Source organism: Mastomys coucha, unplaced genomic scaffold (assembly GCF_008632895.1).
Source record: "Mastomys coucha isolate ucsf_1 unplaced genomic scaffold, UCSF_Mcou_1 pScaffold5, whole genome shotgun sequence".
Lineage (NCBI taxonomy): Eukaryota > Metazoa > Chordata > Mammalia > Rodentia > Muridae > Mastomys > Mastomys coucha.
Genome location: NW_022196911.1, coordinates 74,373,331 through 74,398,741, shown reverse-complemented (window position 1 = coordinate 74,398,741; position 25,411 = coordinate 74,373,331). Strand labels below are relative to the sequence as shown.

The 25,411-nt window shown below is 40.6% G+C and overlaps 1 protein-coding gene across 1 annotated transcript in view; it reads left to right on the top strand.

The window, feature by feature from the left end:
* Window positions 1–3,635: 3,635 nt before the first annotated feature.
* Window positions 3,636–25,411, top strand: part of Nlk (nemo like kinase) — a 124,763-nt gene continuing 102,987 nt past the window's right edge. The window contains exon 1 of the mRNA XM_031351538.1: window positions 3,636–5,328. Within this exon, the coding sequence (XP_031207398.1) occupies window positions 4,871–5,328 (458 nt within the window). The 5' untranslated portion in view covers window positions 3,636–4,870. The remainder of the gene's footprint in view (window positions 5,329–25,411) is intronic.

Here is a 25,411-nt window from a genome sequence, read left to right as displayed (position 1 = left end):
TTTTCTTTTCTGGCACTGTCGTATGAACTGGGTATATAATGTAAATGAGACAGACAAACTCTCTGTTCTGGTCAAACTCAATAAGCAATTAGAATAGGGTTCTCAGTGCTCCAAGGGAGGCAGTGCCATGAAGATATATAATAGAGAGTCATAGTCTAGATGAGGGGTAGTAAAAAGCTTTCCAAAAGAAAATCTGAGATTCACATGGAGCCGAAAGGATGGAGTAGAGGAGCAGAGTGTGGCTGGGGAGGAGCGGAGCACTGCTGGAGAGGAGCAGAGCGTGGCTGGGGAGGAGCGGAGCACTGCTGGAGAGGAGCAGAGCGTGGCTGAGGAGGAGGGGAGCGTGGCTAGGAGAGGAGTGGAGCATGGTTGAGAAGGAGTGGAGCACGGCTGGGGAAGAAAGGAGCATGGCAGGGGAGGAACAGAGCGTGTCTAGGGAGGAGGGGAGTGTGGCTGGGGTGGGGTGCATGGCCGGGAGAGGAGCAGAGCATGGCTAGGGAATGTCTTAAGCTGAAAACAAGCCATGAAGGCTTCGAGACATCAGTGCAGTTGAGGAACTGAAAGAAATTTAGACTGCCTCAAGCCAAGAGGGTGGAAGTGAGAAGGAAGGCCCGAAGTAGACAGGACCAGCTCTTGGCAGGCTCTTTATGCCTATTGACTCTATTCAAGGCTAGAGGCAGGGTCAGGCTGGTACACTGTTTCTCTGCTAACCACAGGGAATGATTCCAAGAACCCTAAGTAACTGCCCGAAACTGTGAATAGTGTTAAATTCTACAGATGTTATTTTCCCCTCTTCCTATATGTATTTTACAAATGTTTCATTTATAAATTAGGCACAATAAGAATAAATAACAATAATTATAAGCTAAAACAGGTTGAACATCCATTAGGTGGAATTCTGAGGATCCAACGTGTTTCAGATTTGGATATCTTGTGCTTTGGATTTTGACAAATTTACATATATAATGACATCTTGGGGATGGGACCCAACTTTTAAAAGATTTATTTATTTATTTTATGTATATGAGTACACTGTCTCTGTCTTCAGACACACCAGAAAGGGGCATTGGATCCCATTACAGATGGTTGTGAGCCACCATGTGGTTTCTGGGAATTGAACTCAGGACCTCTGGAAGAGCAGTCAGTGCTCTTAACCCCTGAGCCATCTCTCCAGCCCGGGACCCAACTTTAAACTCAGCCATTTATGTTTCATAAAACCCTTATACGCAGAGCTGTAAGGTAACTTCCAGGGAGAAGTTAACATTCCAGTGCACCTTGCACTCTGACCTGTCATAGAAAATCAGGGATGGTATGCTCTACTTGTGTGTTCTGTGTTGGCCCCTGAAAAGTTTTAGAGCTGGGATGTTTTCAGTTCTGGACTTTTAGAATAAGGTTGCTCAGGTTGCATTCTGTGTACTGTAATACAAGTGACAAAGTTTGTGTCCCTGATTTCAAATCTGTTCTCCCAGTGTCTCATATAATGAATGGAGATGATACAAAGCCTATTTGACAAGATGAAGTGAGGGAAAATGGCTTGGGCTTGGTGAGGCAATCGCAGACTGTCCCACAAGGCTGTTTGCACGTAAACCCTGCAATACTGTGGGAGTCGATCTGATGACTGAAAGCACTAAGTCTCAATTTCATTCCACTACTTAGAATGGTGTACCTTTTAAAATGGGTTTACTTTTGGAATATATACAGAATTTTTTTGAATTAAAGTTGACTATGGAAAACTGAAATCATAGAAACCAAAACCTCAGTTAAAAATAGACTGCTGAATTCTTTTACTTATTTATTTACTTGTTTGTTAACCAAGAGAAAACTATTTTTTATTACATATATTTATTTATTTTGGTTTGAGACAGGATATCTCTATGTAGCCCTAGATATCCTAGGACTTTCTTTGTAGACTAGGTTAATGTTGAACTCACAGAGATCCACCTGCCTCTGCCTCCCAGGTGGTGGAATTAAAGACATGTGCCACAATGTCTGGCTACATATTAATGTGAACACAGGTCAATGACAAACTTCTCTGGAACTCAACGCAAATCAGTTCCTTACATTTCAAAACCATGTTGAACTTTGAAATATACCATCATTCATATGTCCCTGGGATTTTTTTCATGGACTCATATTGAAATTTCTCTATGCCTTCTTTCTTGGTTTAGCCAACAACTTTACAGGCAGTACTTCACTCTTTACAGATGACGGGAGCTGAAAAGTTTACTATGTCCTCAACAGCCCATCAGAGAGCTGTAGGCAGGGAGATGTATTAAATATACTACTGGTGTTACATCCAGGTAGTGCTGTGATGAGTTGAGGAGTGGGGATGGAGAGGCAATCAGAAGTGTTTAAGACTACTTTCTTGATAGGAAAGGGAGGAGTGGATAGGCAAAAGAGGAATCAAAAATGCCTCCAGGTTTTGATACACAGTTTTATTAAGCATAACGTCTATTAGCCTAGTATTTAAGAATAAATTTAGGTTAAGTAAAGTAAGATCAAAGAATGATGTTCTTCTAGTAAAATTTCAGTGACTGGAACTTACTTGGCCAGAAAACTTTGGGATAATATTACTGTTAGGAGCTTTAACTTTTTTTTTTCCCCACCCTGGATTTTAATTTGTATAAATTTTGCCGGGCAGTGGTGGCATACGCGCCTTTAATCCCAGCACTTGAGAGTCAGAGTCAGGCAGATCCCTGAGTTCAAGGCCAGCCTGGTCTACAGAGTGAGTTCCAGGACACCTAGGGCTACACAGAGAAACCCTGTCTCAAAAATAAACAAACAAAACAAACAAAAAAAATTTGTATAAATTTTGCAGTCTGGGCATACTGAAAATACTTTTTGGTCAAAATCAAGCTTAACCGATGAGTCTACTTTGTTTCTTAACAAGGATTCCTTTAACCTTGAGTTTCTGAAGCTTAACATGCCTTTTTGCTCCTTTTATTTTTTCCATATCTTATCCCTTAGAAAGAGTTGTAGATGGCTCCTATCAATGGACCAGTGATAATTTGGACTCCGCCTTCTTCGCCTAAGTCCCGCCCACACCAAACCACACCCCTCTCTTGGCCCCGCCTCCTGAAGGTGTCGTCTCCGATATGACAGCAAATTCTCCACAATCCTGTCCAATGGGACATACGAAAGGCGGGACCTATGTCAATCTTATTTTCTCCATTTGTCCAATTATATATCTATCTGTTCTCAGTTCCATCCTACTTAGTCTTCAACCCAAGGATTGGTTTCTCTGTTCTTTGTTCCTGGCTCATGATTGGTTTTTTTCTCATTCCGCCCCTCTCTTCTAGCTCTTGCAGGCGGGATTAGCACGCAGCTTCCTGCTCTTGCCAAAAAAATAAAAGAAGAAAAAGAAAAGAGGAGAGAGGCGAAAGAAAAAAAAAAAAGTCACGGAGATCTTTGATTTTTAATTGGCTTTCAGTCTTGTCGGTCAGGCCAAGATTTGCCTTTTTATTGGTCTCTCTGTCTGCCCATCCCGAACCGGGGGCGGGATTTCCCCAGGAGACCCACACCTGGTTGCCACTGGTCGAACAGTGCGCCTGTCTGAAGCTTCCGGCCAGGGATTGGAGGCGGACGCGGACAGGTGGGCGTGGATTGGCTAGGGCAGCCGGTCAGTGTGAGGCGGGGGCGGGGCCTCGGCGGCTGGTTGCGCGTGTCCGCCGCTGGCTCCGCTCTATCCGGCTTTGCTAGGGGAGGTGAGTCCGGCCGCGGCGGCACCGGCGGCTGAGAAGGCGGCGGCTGAAGAGAAAGCGGTCACGGCGGCTGTGGAGAAAGCGACCGTGGGCACGGAAGCCGGGTGGGGGGGAGGGGGGGAGACGGAGCAGCCTTGAGCCCTGCAGGGGCCGTCGCGCGGGGGACCCACCCGCTCTCCCCCCCAACCCTCCTCAGCACAAGCAGCCGGCGGCGGCGGGGGCAGGAGTCAGCCTGCTTCCGATCGTCCCCCGCCCGCTTCCCGGGGCTCCTATTCTTTGGCCCCGGGACCCTAACCTCCTCCGGGGCGGTTCCCTGTGTCTGGGCGTCCGAGTGCTGCCCACCGCTCTTTCATTCCCTCCCTGCACCTTCTTCCCTTCACTTTTGCCGGGGTTCTCTCTCTCTCCCCTTCTGTCCTGCCTGTCGCCTCCTCGCCTCACTCTCTTCCTCCAGCCTCCTTGCCTGGCTCCTTCTGCTCAGGAAAGTTTGGTACATCTCCCCAATCCCCCCCACCCCCAGTCTGGTCATCCAGACTCGGAGTAGGGGGAGATGTAGGAAGGCCTGAGAGTTCGAGGGGAGGGAAGCTAGAAGCTGGTTTCCCTGATAATTTCCCCTCATCTTTTTTTTTTTTTTTAAATTTAGAGTGGTTGGAATTTTTTTTCTTTTTTAAATTGTGTTTTTGAGGAGGTGGGAGGTGTTTAGAAAAGGATGTGGGAATGGAAGGGGTAGATGAGTCAACCCTCTTACAAGATTCCAAGGGTGGCGTGTTACCAGATCCTTTTCGTGTGTGGAGTTCAGGGGGTCGGGAGGTTTGGCCTTTATTCCCACATTCAAAGTTGGAACCTCCCCCCCATTAAGAATGGAGTTTTAGTATCCACTTGTGGCAGGAATCCTGGGGGGAAGGGGCCCTTTTTCTTTTCCTTTTTTTTTTTCCTTCTTATTTTATGTTCTTAACTTTTATTTTGACAACCCACACCCTTCCACACACTCTCACCCCCAAATCGAACACCCAAGATCCTCCAACTTGTCTGGATTGACTGATGAAGACATAAAGCCAGTTCCGCTCTATGTTTTTTGAGGTGGAGTGAGTGGTTTTTTTCTTCATTTTTTTAAATGGCCAAATGACAGCTTGACCCAGTTTGCTTTCCAATCAAAGGGCATTTTTTTTTGAATGTCTCTTTGTGGCACAAGAGCCAACGCAAAAATGATGGCGGCTTACAATGGCGGTACATCTGCAGCAGCAGCAGGTCACCACCACCACCATCATCACCACCTTCCACACCTTCCTCCTCCTCACCTTCACCACCACCACCACCCTCAACACCACCTTCATCCGGGGTCGGCTGCTGCGGTACACCCAGTACAGCAGCATACGTCTTCGGCAGCTGCGGCAGCGGCCGCAGCAGCCGCAGCCGCAGCCATGTTAAACCCTGGGCAACAACAGCCATATTTCCCATCCCCGGCACCGGGTCAGGCTCCTGGGCCAGCTGCTGCAGCCCCAGCTCAGGTACAGGCTGCTGCAGCTGCTACAGTTAAGACGCACCATCATCAGCACTCGCATCATCCACAACAGCAGCTGGACATTGAGCCGGATAGACCTATTGGATATGGAGCCTTTGGTGTTGTCTGGTGAGTATCAAAACCACGACTCCACATGGTTCTCACCGGGCAAGCCATGCTTCATTGGTTTTACTCCAACGTGACCCAGTAGAGCAAGTGTCTCCACTCAACTTGAGGAAGCCATCCTCCCTGATGACGATGAGGCCTGGTGCATTGACTCTCTAGGCCCGTGCTTTTTGAGTCATGACAAATGGTAGTATAGCATTTTCTCCCGAGTGACACAAGTTTGCAGACTATTAAACTTGCCTGTCAAACTACCGAGTGTAAGATCAGTAGGTAATTGTGTTAAATACCTCCTACAAAGACCTTGGCCATCTCAAGTGTGGTAGTTTGGATTGGCTGCTCAGTTACAGCAGGTGTCAACAACTGACCCCCAGCTTGATTCCTTTTATACTAGTCCCCAGCAGAATAGACTTAATGCAGTCAACTTTCCCTGCCAACTGCATCTTTTCATACCTTATTTTGTGATCTTGGCCCTGGGAAGAAAGGTAGGTTTCATTGTTGAACCAGTTAAAAGTCATCACTTGAGTCATTTTATTTTAAACCATAAAGTTAAAGTCAGGAAGTCTGTAGCTTAGCCTTCTGATAAGAATGCATTAAATATAGCATCACACACGAGTAGCACAAATGAGGTTAGTAGACTGGAGCTACGCAGTGGCCCACATTCCATGTAATGTGTCACTGACTGTTGGCCAGTTGCTGTGGTGGGAAGTGTGCCTTTAACAAATGAAACTACTTTACTTTTGTTAATGGTCAGATATGTTTAGAAGTCTAAAGATTTGTTAAATGTAACATCTTTGTCTGTTTGCCCTTCTTAGGAAGATTGGTGGTTTGTAGTGCATTTATTTTTATCAAATAAAGAATGAACTGAGTTTTTTTGTTTTTTAGTTTTTCCTCCCAAGGATTAACAATTCCAGGGTGGAGAGATTTCATGTTTTCAGTGTATGTAAACATAGATTCTTAATGTCCAGGAAAGTCCCCATCACAGAAAAGAACTCTCTGAAATTAGCCTGTAAATAATTCCTTTCTTTGTTTTTAAGGCTAAAATTCAGCTAGATATTATTATTTGTGTAATATCTAAGTGGCACCTAAGTGAGCTGATTCTTAATTCTTCTTAAAATGAAAACAAAACAACAAAAAGCCCAACAACGCAGAGTCCAGTTTTTCTCAGCTAGTCTGCAAGGAGGTTTTATTGCCGTGTTCCTGCTTCTCCAGGGACTGTGGGATTGCTAGTGGGGAAGAGTGTAGGCCATAATGGGTCCTTCTCAGTGACTGTTCAGGGATCTGACTGTTCCTGCCTTCCTCTTCTCATCCATAGCACCTTCCCCCAGGAATTCACTAGGAACTTCCACTCCTTGCCTAACCCTTGAGGATTTCCAAATTGGGGGTGGGGGGTGGTGTGAGGCGGGTAGGCAAGCAGGAGAAAGCTGGTTTCCTGCTTTAACTCTTGTCATTGTTTTACAAACTTTGAGTATCTGGGGTTTGTGTTAATACTGAAAACTTAAGGGATACAGACAGAAAGGAAACTTTTTTTTTTTTTTTTTAAGCATTTGTGAGTTCACTACCTTTCTGTCAAAAGGCCATGTGACTTGCAGAAGAAGTTTTAACATCAGGTTTGTGGTCTAGCATCTCATCTGGCAGTGGACGTTAGCAATTGTTCATATCGGAAAATCCACAAGTGCTTGGTATGAATCCTTTCTAGAAATTCGCAGCCTGCCCTTTGAACCAGTGACTTGACCCTCTTCTGTTGTTTCCTGTTTACTGAATACACTGTTAAGTTCCTTGAGGGGAAGACCTGGATACGAAGTACTTTTTTTGGTAACTTTTTGAAACAAAGTCTCTATATAACTCTTTCTGTTTGGCCTAGAGCTCAACAATGTAGATCATTGGGCCTCAAACTTGCCTCTGAGTGCTGGGAATGTAGAGATGTATGTAGCACCATACTGAGTCTAGGACAGTGGTTCATGTTGTGGTGACCCCCAACCATAAAATTATTGTCAATGCTACTTTGAAACTGTAATTTTGCAACTATTATGAATCATAATGTAAATATCTGTTTTCCAGTGGTCTTGGGTGACCCTGTGAAAGGATCATTTAATCCTCAAGGGAGTCTCCACCCACAGGCTGAGAACCATTGGTCTAAAAGAACTTTTTTTTTTCCAGTACCTAGGACAGTGCTATAGTATCTTACTGCTTTTTTGATATACTGCTTTGTTTTGGCATAAATAATAGGCATATGTTTCTCTCAGTTCTAGAGAGTAGAAATCCAAGATCTAGGTGTCAGTGGGCTTGAGTCTTTCTGAGCTTCTTTCCTTGGTTTGTGGACGGCTGCCATCTTGCTGTGTCTTCCATGTTTTTTTTTTGTTTTGCTTTGTTTTTTTGTTTTTTGGTTTTTGGTTTTTTTTTTTTTATCCAATTTCATTTCACAATCAGGTTTTGCTAGTTCTTGCAGGAATGGTTTTATCAGCTGTTTTAGGTGAAATACAATTTAGTTTGAAAAGGGGGAAGAGTACCAGGTGTGTTTTTAGTATGCAAATGCTTTTCTATTTTTATATTTACATATTGATGACTTGCTGACTGAATTGCTTATTTGGAATTTAAGTGCCTTGTGACCTAAGTTTGCTAAAACTAGAGATTTGATAACTAAACCCGAATGAATTGCCAGTAGTGTGCTGAAATTCCACTATTGCTGAGGCTGTTTACCATTTAACCTAATAAAACAGGGTTTTTCTTTTTAATTTAGAAAGTTCTTTATATGTGTGCAACAATTATTTCTTAAAATGATTAAACAGGGCATAAGGAAATCCTTCTAGTGATACATCATTTAAATCAACACTATATTTAATTATCTGGGTATCAAATTCACTTAGATTCAGTCAGTTATTTTGGAAGTATTTTTCTGGCATAGCTTATACAAGGAATTGTATCTCTACCCCCTTCCTTTTGTGGACATGCGCCTTGGGGTACTAGTTAATGGTCAAAACAGTGAATATAATTTTGAGGGAGACTAGTCTTCAATGCAGCCAGAGAATAATATTCATAGAAACGATGCAGTATTTTACCATTCAGATTTATCACTGAACAACTTAGTACTTGACTTGATTTATCTTTCTGCTGAGTTTTACTCGTAGAATAACTTATCAGTCTTGGACAGTTGTGTAAAAATAGTGAGTTACCCATTAGCTTTCGGGTAAAGATGGTGCTTTGACAGTTCAATTAAGGTTTCATTAACAACTGTCTGCTATGTTTTATCTCAAAGAGTTCCTGCTTACCTGGTAATGTGAGCAGGGTAGCCTGAGATACATTCATTGCCAATGATAGATGTTGCTCATTGGTTCTTAAAACATCATATATAATTTGACCTGCATTATCAGATGTCAGGACTTTGTGTTTTGCATTTTTGCCCAGATGGACATTTTATATAATGCAGACAAAGTACAAACAGTATTTCTGTCATTTGGTGAAGATGATATAAATGTATCCTTTTGTCCATAGTTCACCTTTGCTAGGGAAAAATACTGTGCTTTAAAAATGTGACAACTTTGGAACAAAGTGCTTCAGGATCTTATGAAGTATGTAATTTAAAGAATTGGAGTAAGCTGACCACATGAGAAGAGTTTGAGGACTGCTAAGCCCAGGCAGTTTTTGACACTCTGTACATAAAATATAGATTGGATTAATGCTACATGCTGCCTTGAAAAAAGTGAGTCCACTTTACAAAAATAATGTTTTAGCTTTTTACTTGTCTACCCCCTTCCTTTTGGTGGACATGCACCTTGGGGTACTAGCTAATGGCCAAAACAGTGAATATAATTTTGAGGGAGACTAGTCTTCAATGCAGCCAAGGAGAAATATTCATAGAAACGATGCAGTATTTTACCATTGAGATTTATCACTGAACAACTTAATACTTGACTTTTTTTTTTTTTAAAGAATTCTAGCTTCTCTTTAATCACTGAATTTATGTTTACAAACAACCATAGGGGGAGTTCAGGTGACTAAGATTTTGTGGGGACAGTTCTTGCACATGAAGGACAATTACAGGCTCCATTCTTTTTCCTGTAACTATTAAGACACATTGCCATAAACACAAAAACTTAAAGCCATAGATCACTGCACTTATATTTACAAAGAGCCACAAGCAGACATGCATTTCTCCTTCAACTGGAGAGCTTAAATAGATGCTTTGAGCGTAAAGGCAGTGACGAGTACAAAACAACAGAAAATCTAAGTTAAGGCTTTATGTCTTGTTCTGAAACTCACATTCACAGGCAACTGAGACCACAACTACTGTTTAGCTCCTGGGTTGCATTCATCTGCTGGGTTGTTATTAGCCCATTACTGAGTCCTTTGCACCGGGTGAAGGGGACAGAACAACAGCAATGCCAAATATAAAAGCCTCCACTTTACAAAAATAATGTTTTAGCTTTTTACTTGTCTGATTAATTAAAAGATCAAAGATCCATAGATGCATCCAGTCTGTTGTCTTTGTACTTCAAATAAAGTTGCAAAGCTTTGAATGTTTTTGCTTTTAAATACCTTTAGCAAGTTACTTTTATCTGTATTTCAAAACCTCAGCATCACTGTTGTGATACTTAGTGACTTTATCACTAACCTTTGTGGTCTTGATAATTTTCTCTTTCGGTCCCTCATCTGTGAAATGGGGATCATAGCTCTTATCTCAGAGTTGGTACTAGGGTTAAAGGAGGTGATCCTTATAAACCAGTATATCTAGTATACAGTACGTCCTCAGTGGATGCTGTTGTAGTTATTGCTGGTTAAAAAGAAAAAAGGACAAAATGCTTTTGTTAGTGTGCAAGAAGAATCTTCCTGTGTTGTCAGATTTACCATATGAAATCAACATTCAAATTATTTTAGGAGGCATGACTTTAAATACCATAGAGTCACCTCCTCAGTTGGATTTGTGCCAAGGAGATAATGAAGGTTAAATTCCGAGCTGAGTTCTCTTCTGTTCTCTCAATTAAAACAACAACAAAACAGCTACTTTGGGTATAGTGTGGCCAGTGCTCCAGTCATCCCCTATTCTGTCTATTCTGGAAACTATTGTGGATTTACAGAGTGGGAAGGAATAAGTGAAGGTTACTGTCTAAGGTGCTTGAGTGGAAATTCACTTGTGCTTAAAGGAAAAGTAAACTGCTAAAGATGATCCCTGTGAGGCGGGGGAAGTGTGTGAGAGGGAATGAAAAATTATTCAGTGTAAACTTTCATGCATGGCAGAGATGTCTAACTTGTTCATCTTGTGAAAATTAGAGGTGTGTTTTCTGTGGTCCTCTTACTCTGTAAATAAGAAATTAGGTGTTGGAAAAATGGAGAATGCTTTTGGATGGTTGGGGAAAATCCTGGATTTAGTTACACCGGTAAGAGTAGTATACTAAAAGTGTATTTCGTTAGGTTAAGAATCTGTAGTGTTGAGAAGTTTCTTTATAGTCAGTCAAGATTAACAGGTACTGCTGGGTTGGGGGGGGTGCGGAAAGGGGGGTTTGCTTTGTGCAAAGAGCTTTGAAGAAGCAGAGAGCCTGCACCATAAAAAGGAAATGGTTGCTCTTCTAGATATAACAGAGTATCTGTGTGAAACTAGCAGTGTGGAAATCTATATTATTAATTTCCACTACAAATAAGTGTACCTTTAGAAACTACAGGTTCATGGTCATAAAGAAAAGTTAGAGGAGAAAAGTTACACAGTCTAATATACTGTACCTGTTTCTTGGTGATTGAGAGCCTGTAGCCTGTAACATTCAAAATGATTTTAGATTTCAACTCTGAAGACTTGCATTATGTTTAAAAAAAAAACCCATCACAATATAACAAAGAGTAAATTTGTTTTATAATTGGAGATCAATGTCATGTTATTACTAAAAACCAACTTAGAAAAAAAGGCTTAGAAAAAAAAAGAACTTTTAAACATTACCTTTTAAACTAGCTAAAACAACATTATCTCAGCTGGGCAATGGTGGTGCATGCCTTTAATCTCAGCACTTAGGAGGCAGAGGCAGGTGGATTTCTGAGGTCAGCCTGGTCTACAGAGTGAGTTCCAGGACAGCCAGGGCGATACAGAGAAGCCCTGTCTCAAAAAACAAACAAACAAACAAAACATAAAACATCTAAATCAGTTTGGGGGTTGGTACAGTCAGTCCCCTTTCTATTTGCTATGCCAAGAGGAGGGTATTTGTAAACTGCATTAACTAGATATATATTTGAATATAGATCCTGTTTTTTTTTCTTTCTCTAAAGTATGACATCTGAAGAAATATTATTCTTTGATATAAAACAACCTCTACTGGGATACTAGAATTTTTTTTTATGACTTGAATTTGCCCAGGTTTTTATTGACTTCTGTGGTAAAATCAAGTGACTGCTTTATTGTTGTTTTAAATTTTTTTTTTAAAAAAAAATCAGGTTTATTGATATGCTAGCAATTTGAGGGTCAACTGCATATATTGTGTGCCTCTTTTACATGCTGATTTACTTTATTTGATGAAAGTTGTCAAGGACAAAGACATTTCTTCCATTTGTCATTTAACCAGTAAATGGAATGAAGCTACTTGGTAGATTATGTTTGGGTTTTAGTTATGATTCCCTGTGCATCCATAATAATAATTCACTCCAGTGAATTATTTGTTAACTGGGTCATCTAATGCACATCAACAATGATTTCCTAACTAAACTAGCTTGTCGTTTTGATCCTGTTGTTGCTTGGGGGTAACATTGAAGAGTGCCTGAGGTGTCAGTTATAGAGCAGTCGATAAGCATGTGCCCAAGCCATGATGTCATTAGTAGTTCAGAAGTACCTAGCCAAGAAATATTAGCAAAGACTCTAGCACTCTGAACCTACAGAAAGGTGATTCTGAGGAACAGCTATGCTGGGACTGACCCTTTAGCACTTCCTTGTAGTGCTGTGAATAAAGTAGGGTATAGAGGAACGTGTGGCACGGGTAATGATAGTGTTCTTTACTTATGTCTAGGTTCACATCTGTATTTTCAATTAGTTTGACTAAATCTACTGTGGGACAGTGAAAGTTTTATACTTGGGCTTCACTAGTCCATATGTTTTTGTTGTTAGCTTGCTATGGCCTGCCACTGTTGGGAGACAATCAGGAAGGAAGTTTGGTTCTGTGGTGATTTCTGAAGCCTCCGTCAAAGCTGCCTCTGTCATTGCTGTGGTGTACGGTGTACTGTGCTGAGCTGCGGGCAATTATCCCGAAAGAGTTTATAGTAACTAAGTAATTTGAAAAGTCATGTCCTTACTCTCAGGTAGTTCATAGTCTCAGTACAAAGTTAAAACTAGTTTGGAATGAGCATGATGTCCCAACCTTTTGATCTGAATCCCAGCACTCAGAAGGCCCGAGATACGACGATTGCTGTAACTTCAAGCCAGCCTGGACTACATCATGAGTTCCAGGCTAACCTGGGCTCAAAGTAAGGCCTTACCTAAAACAAAAAACAAAAACAAAATTCGACAAAAAACCCTCTGTAATAACCTTAACCATGCAGTCTGCTCACTCTGGATAATACCTGAGTGTTATGTGTGTGTCTGAAGACAGCTACAGTGTACTTACATATAATAAATAAATAAATCTTAAAAAAAAAAAAAGTACATTATTGGGCCGGGCAGTGGTGGCACACGCCTTTGATCCCAGCACTTGGGAGGCAGAGGCAGGTGGATTTCTGAGTTCGAGGCCTGGTCTACAGAGTGAGTTCCAGGACAGCCAGGGCTATACAGAGAAACCCTGTCTCCAAAACAAAACAAAACAAAAGACATTATTTTTACTAGCACAAAAAGAGGTTGAGATGTCAGTTAAAGAAGAGGTTGTTGGTGTGGCAGGTTGAGAGGGCAAGAATCTTAATCTTTTCATGAAGAAAGTACCATGTATACATTCAAGGTATCTACAGCATTAAAACTTGACAAGGAATGATTAAAAGACATTTTAAAAAGCTTTATTTTTGTTCTCGTTCTCTCTCTCTCTCTCTTTCTCTCTCTCTCTCTCTCTGTGTGTGTGTGTGTGTGTGTGTGTGTGTGTGTGTGTGTGTGTGTGTGTGTGTGTGTGTGTGTGTGTGTGTGTGTGTGTGTGTGTGTGTGTGTGTGTGTGAGTGAGCCCCTGTCTGTCCAAAAAAGATAAAGAACATTAACTCTTGTTGGCTTAAGACATTATTATTTGGTTGTCGGAGGTTGGTGCTTGGTATCTTGTATCTTTTCCCAACTTATCTTTTTTGAGTCAGGGTCTCTCTGATTGAACCCAGAGTGGCTTGTTAGCAAGCCATAGAGGGCCTCTTGTTTATGCTTCCACAGCACTGGGATTTCAGACCTTTGCCAAGTGCCCTGATTACCTGAGTTCTGGGGATCTAAACTGAGGTCTTTTACCAACAGAAGCAGACTCTCCCTCCCAATTTTAAAAATAAAGCTCTTGTTGGGGGAGGAGGGTGAGAATGGAAAAAAAAAAAAACTGAAACCCTGTAAATGACAGCTACTGGAAGTTTTTAGATACAAGAAAGATGGATCAGCTTTAATTCTCTGAATGTTTAAATTAAAAGGTAGAGTTGCTAAGGATTGTCTGAGCATTAGGGGTGTTCTGCTGTGGCAGAAGTTACTGGAGGCCAAACCATATAGCTCAATCAGATAGGAAGTGTATTCACCATGAATGACAGCCCTGTGTGGTTGGAGGCTGTTAGGAGAATAGGGTAATCGTTGGTTCACATAAAAGTCAAGGAAAATTAGCATGGAAAAAAGACCATTGCATTTATCAAGAAGATAGATTGATCATTGATGACATTTGAAAGAATGATTATATCTGAATTTCCTGTGTTGGGGGGGAGACTTTAAATGTTTTAAATATCAGCAGCACTTTTATTGTTACTAACACTTTTTTAGATTCCAAGTTTGTGTTTATAGTTTGATAAACCAGAGAACTTGATGTTTATAGTATAAAAGATACTGTTTTCTTTAGAGAAGTTTATTCATTGATGCCAGTGATAATATAGAATACTAAACCAACCTTGCTAGAAGACCGCATACACAACAACTTTAAGTATTGAAATCTTTTTGTTTTGTTTTGTTTTGTTTTGTTTTTGTTTTTTGTTTTTTGTTTTTTGTTTTTCCAAGACAGGGTTTCTCTGTGTAGCCTTGGCTGTCCTGGAATTCACTCTGTAGACCAGGCTGGCCTCAAACTCAGAAATCCGCCTGTCTCTGCCTCCCAAGTGCTGGGATTAAACGAGTGCACCACCACTGCCCAACTAACTATTGAAATCTTTAAAGGTTTAAAGGAAGAACATAGGCTAGGGAGAATCTCAGTTGGTAAAGTCCTTGCCTGGCATGCACAAAGCCACATAAAATCAGGCAATGTGATAACTCTTGTAATTCCAGCATTTGGGAGATAGAAATGGGAGGATTAATGTCCGATACGTATATATAATTGGAGGTTGGAGGCCAGCCTGAGATACCTGTGAGTACCCCGTCTGGGGTTTGTGTGTGGGGGCCTGGGGAAGGTAAGATAAATGTCACCTTTTTCAACTTTGAGATCAGATTTTAGTACAGGTTTTTAAAGAAATACTTATATGTATGAGTGTTTGCTTTCATGTATGTATGTCCAGTATGGCTGGTCTGGAGAAGTAAGAAGAAGGGGATAGATCCCCTGAAATTGGAATTCCACAGGATTCTGATGGGTCCTTTCTAAGTGCAACAAGTCCTTATGACTGCTGAGCCACTGAGATCAGATTTCATTTCATCTCTCTCTCTCTCTCTTTCTCTCTCTCTCTCTCTCTCACCTCCTTTTGTCCCTCCCTCTCTCTTTCTCTCTTTCTGTCTGTCTGTCTTTCTCTCTCTCTCTCTCTCTCTCTCTCTCTCTCTCTCTCTCTCTCTCTCTTTCTTTCTTTCTTTCTTTCTTTCTTTCTTTCTTTCTTTGTTGAGACAGGGCTTCCATGTGTAGCCCTGGCTGTCCTGGATCTCATTCTGTAGACCAGGCAGGTCTCAAACTCAGAGATCTGCCTGCCTCTGCCTCCCAAGTGCTGGGATTAAGGGCATATGCTACCACTGCCTAGCTGAGATCAGAGTGTAAATATTCAGTTGTTCAAGAGATTTCTCTCCCTCTTATTAGGGATTGATTGGTGAGGATTACACATGTTCAGTTATGGAGAAAAGCTTGCCTATTGGGCAGTTAGATGCTATTATTTTCCTAGTTGCAAAACACCTTTCAGTGTTTTAGATTTCTTTGCTTGAGGTCAGTGTCCATGGGTAAAAGCACGTATCAAGTGATCCTGAAGACCTGAGCTCAATACTCAGAACCCAGAACTTACATACTGACTCCCAAAAGTTTTCCTTTTCCTTCCACAGGCCTGCCATGGCACATGAATGCCCCAGCCTCAACATAATAACAATAACAATAGCAATGATGATAAAATAGTCTATCCCTATTTCTTTTTCTCTCTCTTTCTCTTCTAGGAGACCCACCACTAGACTACATACACCACAAACCTTTAAAAACTATTTTTAATTATGTATGTGTGGGTATATACATGTTGATTACGGGCCTGTAGTGAGCAGAGGCATTGAGCCCCTGAAGCTGGAGTTAGTTATAGGCAGATTGTGATCTGCCCAACATGCTGGTAAAAGAACTCAGGTCCTCTTGAGGAGCAGCAGTAGGTGCCCTTAGTTGCTGAGCTGTCTCTCCAGCCTTACACCACCAGCCTTTTATTTGCTTGGTTTCTTTCTTTTTTTTTTTTGCTTGGTTTCTTAAATATGTGGAACGACTTTTATTTTTATTATTATTGCTGTTGTTCTCTTCCTCCTCCTCTTCTTCCTCCTCCTTCTCTTCCTCCTCCTCTTCTTCCTCCTCCTCTTCTTCCTCCTCTTCTTCTTCCTCCTCCTTCTCTTCCTCCTCCTCTTCTTCCTCCTCCTCTTCTTCCTCCTCTTCTTCTTCCTCCTCCTTCTTTTCTTCCTCTTCCTTCTCTTCCTCCTCCTTCTCTTCCTCCTTTTCCTACTACTCCCCCTCCTCTTCTTCTTCTTCCTCCTCCTTCTCTTCCTCCTCGTCCTTCTCCTCCTCCAGAGTCAGGATCTCACCATTGTCTCCCAGGCTGGCTTAAAACTCCTAGTGTCCCATCTTAGCTTTCTTACTGCTAGTGTTGATTTTTAAATTTGCTTTTTTACATACTGGCAGGTGAACCTTGGGCCTGTGCATGCTAGATGAGTGTTTTTACTACTGAGCTACATTACAAACCCTCTTGTATATTTTGTTTCTGAGACAAGGTTTTACAAAGTCACCCAGGCAGCATTCTGCCTCAAGCTTCAAACATCAGGCCCTGCTCAGCTTTTTAAGATTTTAAATAAAACCTAATAAGTATTTTGTTGTTATTGTTGTCTCATCAAGTAAGATGACTGGAGCAACGGTGTATGTACTTACATCAGTTTGTAAATTAGATTCTGAAATTGGGTAAGGCACTTACTTAATAATTTGTAGAAAGGGCCTGTGACTTCCTAGGTGGTTCTGCAAGGGAAGGAGCTTTCATGGGCACTCCCATCAAAGAGCAGTGCTGCTCAGAAGGGAAATAATGAAAGCTATGCATATGGCTTTACAGGCTCTAGACACAGTGAAAAAAAGGCAAAAGAAACAGGTGGAATTATTTTTAGTAGTATGTTTTATTTAACACTTTATTGAACATAACTCATTTCTACTAAAAATTACTAATGATATATTTTACATTTTTCATACTTAGATTACAAAAATCCAGTTGCTAGAGCACCCATCAGTTTGGACTAGGCACTTTTAGAATAGGTTTTTAGTAGCCACATGTTCTGTCTGCCTCATTGACCGGCACAGTTTTAGTCTTTAGCCCCTGCTGGACTTATATGCATTTGTGTACCAATGCAGGTTAATGGATATAGGATGTTTAAGGTAACCATTTAAAAAGTTAAAGGAAGAATAAGAAAGATCTGGGGATATATAGTTCAGATTGTAGAGTGCTTGTGCAGTAAGCACAAAGCTTGGGTTTGATCTCTAACCACATAAAATTGGAGCAATATGGCCCTCTTCTGCACCTTCCTGGCAGTCAGCTGAGTGGGAGGCCAACTCCAGCAGTGGGTTTGGGCGGGGCAGTCAGTGATTAGTGACGAAGGTAACACATTCATCCAATTTATGTCAGATGTAGACAAAGTTGAATAATATTCTTTGTAGAGGAATTGTCTTGTCTGTCCTGAGTTACTTGGGGATATTTTCTTTTGCTTCAAAACTTCCTAAAGTAGCAGGAAGTCAAATTGCTACCCGGTCCCTGCCATCTTTACTTTCCATCCCAAGTAGAGCAGATAATCTTGGATGATTTCTCCCCCCCGCCCCCCTTTAGTGTTGTGGTTTTATTATCTAGGTAAGGTTCTCAGTTTTGTTTTCAACTCAAGTAATCCAGAACTCGGTGATGTCAGACAGCCAACTCCTTCCTGGAAATAAACGACACAGAAGCTTCTGCTCATCCCTTGACTTAAAATCCTTGCTTTGAGCTACAGACAAAGGTGAAGCGAGGCATTTGAACAAATAGATGAAATTAGTCATTGACCTAGATTGCAGCTTTTTCTCCCTTTCTGTCTGCATGGATAAAAATCATCCTCCAATTTACATAAGCAGGTGATTTTTTTTTCTTACATGCTAATTTTCTTAATGTACCATAGCAGAGAGCTACAGAATTGCAAATTGTGTAAGTAAATTGAAATAAGTCAGGTGACTTTATTTCACTGTATCGTCTTACTTAAACAGAAGCGCCCACCGGGTGCAATTATCAACTCATTGTCTCGGACACCTGACCTTAACCCGGAGCTGCAGCAAGGCTTGCTTCCACCGTTTCTTCACCTTCCTCTTTTTTCTAATGTTTGCAGTAGGGGAACTATTTTACTTCCACAAGACTGGACTTTTAGTGATACAAATGTGGGGGAAATTTGAGCATATTAAAAGTAATCTAGAAGCTAAACAACAAGCTTGTGGGTCCTCTACAGACACAGGTGTGCTTGGAGTGGTCGCTGTGAAGAATGGAATAATGTGAGAACTTTTAATTTTGTTTAATTGGTTGACTTCTGTATTTGATTTCACCAGGTTCTTTACATTATAGTAATTGTGAATTTGGTTGGGTGTGCACTACAGCCACAGTTGGAAGTAAACATTCATGTGGTTTAAAAAAAAAAAAACATGATGTGATTAAAATATTTCAATAAGTAATTGGCTTTATGGACTGTTTCCAAGAGATCAGGAGGTGAGATTATATCAATCAATACAGCACCCTTCTTTATTGGAGCATTCCAGTATTAAAGTTACTAAAGAATGCCATTCAGTTCCTTTCATGTTTTAGTTGTGTGTGTGTCTGTGTGCACATATTTAACAGTACTGATGATTGATCCAGGGCCCATATGTGCTTGGCAAGCACTCTACCTCTGAGCTGCCTCTGCTCCACCCGCAGATGGTACACTTTTATTCATATGCCGGCAGGGATGGAGACTAAACAGTACTCCCTGTAACTTTGAAGCAGTGACTTGGAAATGAATCACAGTTTTAAGTGAGTAAAAGTTCAGCTAGTCTACCTACATACTCTTTCTCCAGAGTTGAGGAAAAGTAGAAGAGGTTGTAGAACAAAAGACAAGAATAAATGGAGGACAGCATTTAAGTACAGAGGGACAGTGTGTCTTAGAAGCTGGGCATCTGTCCTCTGCTTAAGTCCTGGTTCTGTCCCTCACTGGCTGTGGGCACACCATTTTCTCTTCATGCATTAAGTAGTGTATGTTGGACAGTAGGTTGTTGAGGAATAAGTGAATATGTATGTAAAGTCTTAGAACCAAGCTGTGGAAATGTAGCTGTTAGTTACTGTCAGGTTTAGTAAAAGTAAAGAAATACTATTTCCCCAAACAAACTAACTAGTTTCGTTGACAGGTATGTATGTGTCTCCGCTAGAGGTTTTTTTTGTTTTACAAATTTTTTTTTCTTTTTTTTTTTTTAAAGTCCTTCCAATTTTAGAATGAGATTTCCAGACCCAGCTTTTCTTTAATGAATAAAAGGAAGATTTTTTGCCTGCTTTCATTATCAAAGTAATAATGTTTACTGTAGGCTCTCATAAATTCCAGAAAAGCCAAAAGAAAAAGAAATGTTTGTAGTCTACATCACTGATAACATTTTGTTGTATTTTTTACACAGCTTTTACGGAAAGGAGAGATTGATTATTAGGTGTTAGGAGTTAGGTTAATTATTAGGAGTTAGGTGTTTGTTTCACTAACGTTATATAAAAAGGTAGGTTTTAGCCATTTGTTTTGAGTTTTAAATTCTTATAGGCCCAGAGTTCTACTTGAAAGGAATGAGTTGTAGAGCTACGGTACTTTAGAATGCATCTAGCCCGCTTCCTTACACAAAGTGTTGACTTGAAACTCAGAGAAGTGGAGAGATTTGTTTAGTCACAAAGCTGGCCTGTGGCAAGCCAAAGGCTTTGTTCTCTATTCTTAGGAGTAATACTTCTCCTGTGAATGTCCCCTGAAAACAGAGGGGGTCCTTATACAAGAGCACATTAGAACCAAACCGAACAAAAGTTAGACATGAAATCTGCAGTAAAAGTCTCTGCTGGGAAGACCCTAGTATTTAAAACATTTTGTTGGTTTTGTATGCAACAGTGACTTGAGTTTTGCTTTGGTGTCACAAGTGATAAAACTTCCAGGTAAAGGACAGTGCAGTAGGTGTCCTACAGCAGTGACTCTCAACTTGGGGCTCTAATGATCCTTTTATAGGGGTCACCTAAGACCACAGAAAAACGCAGATAGTCACAATTCTTAACAGTAGCAATATTACAATTTTGAAGTAGCAACGAAAATAATTTTATGGTTGGGGGTTACCACAACATGAAGAAAGGGTCCCAACTGTAATGAAGGGTCCCAGCATTAGGAAGCATGAGAGCCACTGGGCTGGAGATGGCACAGCAGTCTCTCCTGACTCTCTCAATCTCTCCTGTTAAATGTAACAGTTCTGTATTGTGTATCTACTTCGAGTGCATTATACCCCCACCTCCTTTAATTTTTAGAGATCTATTTATGTGTATGAATGTTTGCTTGCATATATGTATGAACAACTTGTATGCCTCTTGCCTGAGGAAGCCAGATGGTGTTGGATCCCCTGGATGTGAGCTACCATGTGGGTGCTAGAAAACAAACCTTGGGTCCTCTGGAAGAGCAGCCAGTGTTCTCAACCACCGAGCTGTCTCTCCAGCCCCTCTTTATTTTTTGAAAGACTGCAAGTCCCAGAAAATTTAAAAGAATTTCTCAGTCATCTATCTAGATCAGCCTTTGTGACTTTCATTTTATCTGTTTTGAGGCTGTTTCTGCAGAAATGGCTAAGATTGAGTTTTGATTTAATTTATATTTAAAATGTTAAGAAATTTCTGGTCACTGCATCAACTCACTGTTTCATGTAGTAAGTTTAGCAAGCTTCCCACGAGAGAAGGATTCGGAGTTTTAAAGCTTGTGACTCTTTGAATGCTATGTTCTTACTCTTAGCATGAAATCCAGTGCAGATCACATACAGAATAGAAACATGATGTTCTTGTCAAAGGTAAGCATTAGAGCAGAGATGCTTCATTCTGGAAGGGTGGTCTTGTGCAAGGAAGAATGTTTTCAAAATAGTTTGGGGATAAAGGACATGATCTAGACTGTTGTATGTTAAGTTTTTGTTTTGTTTTCTTTTTTTTTAAGAGAAGGTTTCTCTGTGGAGCCCTGGATGTCCTGAAACTCATTCTGTAGACCAGACTGGTCTTAAACTCTGCCTTCTAATGCTGGGATTAAAGGCGTGTGCAACCACTGCCAGCCTTGGTCAAAGCTAAATTTTAAGTTACTAAAATTTTTCAAAAATTTAAAGTAAATTACCCTAATGTAGTCACATGAGCTGCTGCTGATGTGATTTGTGTCACCCAGCTCACTGCTGTGTATTTTTTCAGTACCAAATGATTCCTTTGTTAAACTCATTTTCAGTAAATGAGCTATTGTTTCCCTAGGGGTTATGATTATTTCTATATATAGTACAAAGCCCTAAGAAATAACTTTTTTAGTCTAAAACATTAGTTAGTGATTAGGAATGACTGAAGTCATCATTCTGTAGGATAAACTACAACTGTGTGTATGAAAGGTCAGCTGCTGTGTCTGCTCTGGGCCGCATGATATACTAACTTTACCAAAAATGAGCTGGCAGCAAAGGGGTTTTCTGTCACCAACACAGTTATATACAGAGTTTTGAAAATGTCTAGAACAAGAAGGTTGGAGTTGAAATCAAAATGACTCTGACAGGCCACAGTTACTGGTTTATTTGATGCAGAAGATATCAGTATCTGCAGGCAAATCACCTAAAATTCCTCATCAGGAAAGATGAAAATAGGACACTAGACTGTTTGACTAGGTGAGCTGGTTATAGTATATGCTAGCTGTCTCTGTAGGTGGGTAAGCTTTAAATAACTAGTTTTTAGGTGGGGTGTGATAGCTCTTGCCTGTAATCCCAATACAGAGGAAACTGAAGTGAGAAGACTGCTCTAAATTGAAGGCTAGCCTATGCTACAGAGTAAGATGCCATTGATTTAGAAAACACAAGCACACAAAAACCAGAACAAAGCTCCCAAGAATCTAGTTCTTATAATTTCCATTTTCTTGCCGGGTGGTGGTGGCACTCGCCTTTAATCCCAGCACTTGGGAGGCAGAGGCAGGCGGATTTCTGAGTTCCAGGCCAGCCTGGTCTACAGAGTGAGTTCCAGGACAGCTAGGGCTACACAGAGAAACCCTGTCTCAAAAACTGAAAAAAAAAAAAAAAAAAAAAAAAAAAATCCATTTTCTTTTTCTTTTAACGTAGATGGCCACTCTTGAAGACACATAAAAGCTAATCTTTGCCCTTTTTTTCTTTTTCAGTGCTAATGAAAACTAAATGCTGATAACTACCATAAACACATTCTCTACCCACAGCTCCACTGAAAGGGATCCTTGATAATGGCTCAGACATTGTTGGCTTCCTCAGAGCGGGATGCTTGTTGTTTGTTCTTTAGTTGAAAGTTTTTATGCAAATTGGTATGGAGTGGTGGTTCTCGCAAAGGAGTGCTGTGATGTACTTCAGGGTTCCGACTTCATGCTTTCCATAAGGGGAAGCTTTTAATGGTGTTTACACAGCCACTATGGGAGTGGGTTTGTGTATGTTTGGTTTTTGTCTTTTTAAAGTAAGAGCCTTGATCTAAAAATAGTACAGGGTGGTCCAACTGTATTTCTAAGATCAGCCTTTTATTTTTGAATAAAGAATCTTATTGAATTGTTCGGGGAAATAGCACCTTCAATGGAGTGCTGGATTTCGTGGTAGAAAATTGAGATCTAGTAAACAGAAACTGTCACACTACCATCAAAGACACCCCAAAGCACTCTGCTGCGAGCATAGGAAGAGTTTAGTTCCCAGCTTGGTTTTTTATTTTCTCATTTCTGTTTTATGAACTGAGACATAAATGGTGGCTTATTGCTCCTGAGCTCCTTGGATAGATGGCATTCAGTAGCCCACAGGTGCGCTTAGAAGAATCTGAAGGCTAGGGTAAGCCCTGCTTGTACCATATGTGTTTTAGAGGCTAGTCCATATCAGATACATGATTTGCAAACATGCTCTTCCTATCTGTGGCTTGTTTTATCATTCTTTTGATTTTTTTCTTTCAAAAGCACATTGAGTGAGGGATGACTTATTCTCAGAATTCTTCCACTTAATACTGAATTCAGTAAATTCTTAAACAATTATGCAACCATTGTAGAACAGTTCTGTTAATATAATTCCACCAAAATACCCTAAACTGTGTTGTTTAATTTTACTTAGTTGAGAGCTTTATATAAATTATAAAGATTAGGTTTACTTTACTTTTAAGTGGCTTAGAGAAAAGTATAAATAGAATGTGTGGAACTTGATAATTTTTTGTTCATTTTCTAATTAACAAAGATATAAAGGGTTGGAATGGGTTTGCTTTATTCTATGTCAACATTTTAATGAATCTTTGAGGAAACAGATGATTTGTTGTTTACATAGACTCTGTGTAATGGGTTAAGTGCCTTTGCCCCCATAAACCTGACATCTGAGTTTGATCACTGAAATTCATAGTGGAAACAGAACCGCCACCAAAATGTAGTCCTATGACTGCCATGCTTGCGTACTAATACATTCATATCACACTTTTACATTTTTACATTTTTAAATTTAGAAAAAATGAAGGGATCTAAATACTTCATATCAAGAGTACCCTATTTATTTAAGCTCTTAAAGAGGAGAGGCTGAACTGGGCTAAATATATGTCTTTTTGTGAGCCAGATGTGATGGCCCATTCCTGTAATCCCAGCACTTCGGTGCTGAGACCCGAGAACCCTGAGCTTGAGGCTAGCCTAGGCTACATAGTGAGACCTTATCTGAAAAAAAAGGAGGTGGACAAAAATACTCCTTCGAAGCATACCTATGACTTTTCTTCTAACTAAATTTTGTGGTGTCCTCTATTGCATAGTATTTGCACATTTTCCACCATTCTTTACCAAATAGTTTTTTGTTTTTGTTTTGTTTGTTTTGTTTTGGTTTGATTTTTTAAATGAAACTTGAACTTTTTCTCCTGGCAGCTCTTAGGTGATCAGTCTCATGAAGGTGCAGCTTTATTTCTTCTTCCCTTCCTGGAAGTGGTTTTGTGTGTGCTTAGTTTTTGTCTTTTTAAAGTAAGAACCCTAATCTAAAAATAGTACAGAGTAGCCCAACTGTATTTCTAAAAACAAGCAACCAAGACTCCTGACACATTGGGTATCAGAAGCTCATTGGAGTGGACCGTGGACATGAACTTAATACTTTTTATGTGAAGACTTGGGCCACAGGTTGCTGTTGAGGCTCAGGGTGAAGAACGTGGTTTGAATCAGTGATGGAAACAACAGGTTTTCCATGAAGGAGGCTGTCTTGACCCTGTCTACCTGCCATTGAGTCAGAGGCACTCCTGAATAGACCAAGGAGAACAGGAGAGACCAAGAGAACTGGTGTTTCATAGCAGATGCTAATCTGAGTGATTTCAATTTGACTGTTACTAAAAAAGAGAGCATTTTCCTGGATTTACAGATAATTGCTGTGCTTCATCTGTGACTGTGCTGGCTGCTTTTATGTCAACTTGATACAAGCTAGAGTCATCTGAGAGGAGAGAACTTCGACTGAGAAAATGCCTGCATAAGAACTGTCTGTATGGCATTTTAAATTAGTGATTGATATGGAGGGCCCAGCCTGTTGTTGATTGTGCCATCCTCAGCCTAGTGGTCCTGGGCTCTATAAGAAAGAAGGTTGAGCAAGTCGGTAAGGGGCATTCCTTCATGGCCTGTGCATCAGCTCCTGCCTCTAGGTTCCTGCCCTGCTTAAGTTCCTGTTCTCATATTACTTTTGATGATGATAGATATGGAATAAACCCTTACCTTCCCAAATTGCTTTTGGTGTTTCATTATAGCAGTAGTAACCCTAAGACAATGACTAAAAAGAGCTTGCAAGACCTGCAACTTTTCTGTCTTACTAGACAAAATGTCTAACAATGTCTGTTAATTCCTTTAAAAAAATAAGAAACAAAAAAAGGGAAAAAAAAAAAAAAAAAGAAACCCAGGACCAAAACATCCAAGACTCAGCCTCTTTTTATTCTGTGTCCTATAATATAAACATGGTGTTTTGGTCCGAAGCAGCAGCATGCTAAGAACAATCATGAAGAGGCTGCAGAATACCCTAGACTTTTAGCCAATACAGTGATGGAAGCCAACAAAAAGGACAGGAAACAGAGTGCAAACATACATAGGTAGTTCTTGCTGCCATCATCTGCTTCCAAGCCTGAGTCTAGTCAAATATAAGAATCCAGGACTGGGGCTGGAGAGATGGCTCAGCAGTCAAGAGCACCGACTGCTCTTCTGGAGGTCATGAGTTTAAATCCCAGCACTGCATGGTGGCTCACAACCACCTGTAATGAGAAACAAATAAGAAAAAAAAAACCTGTGGGCCGCAGTGAGCTGGGCTGGAGCAAGAGGGAGAAGGGAAGGGGAAAAAGAGATCCTGTATCCAAAAAAAAAAAAAAA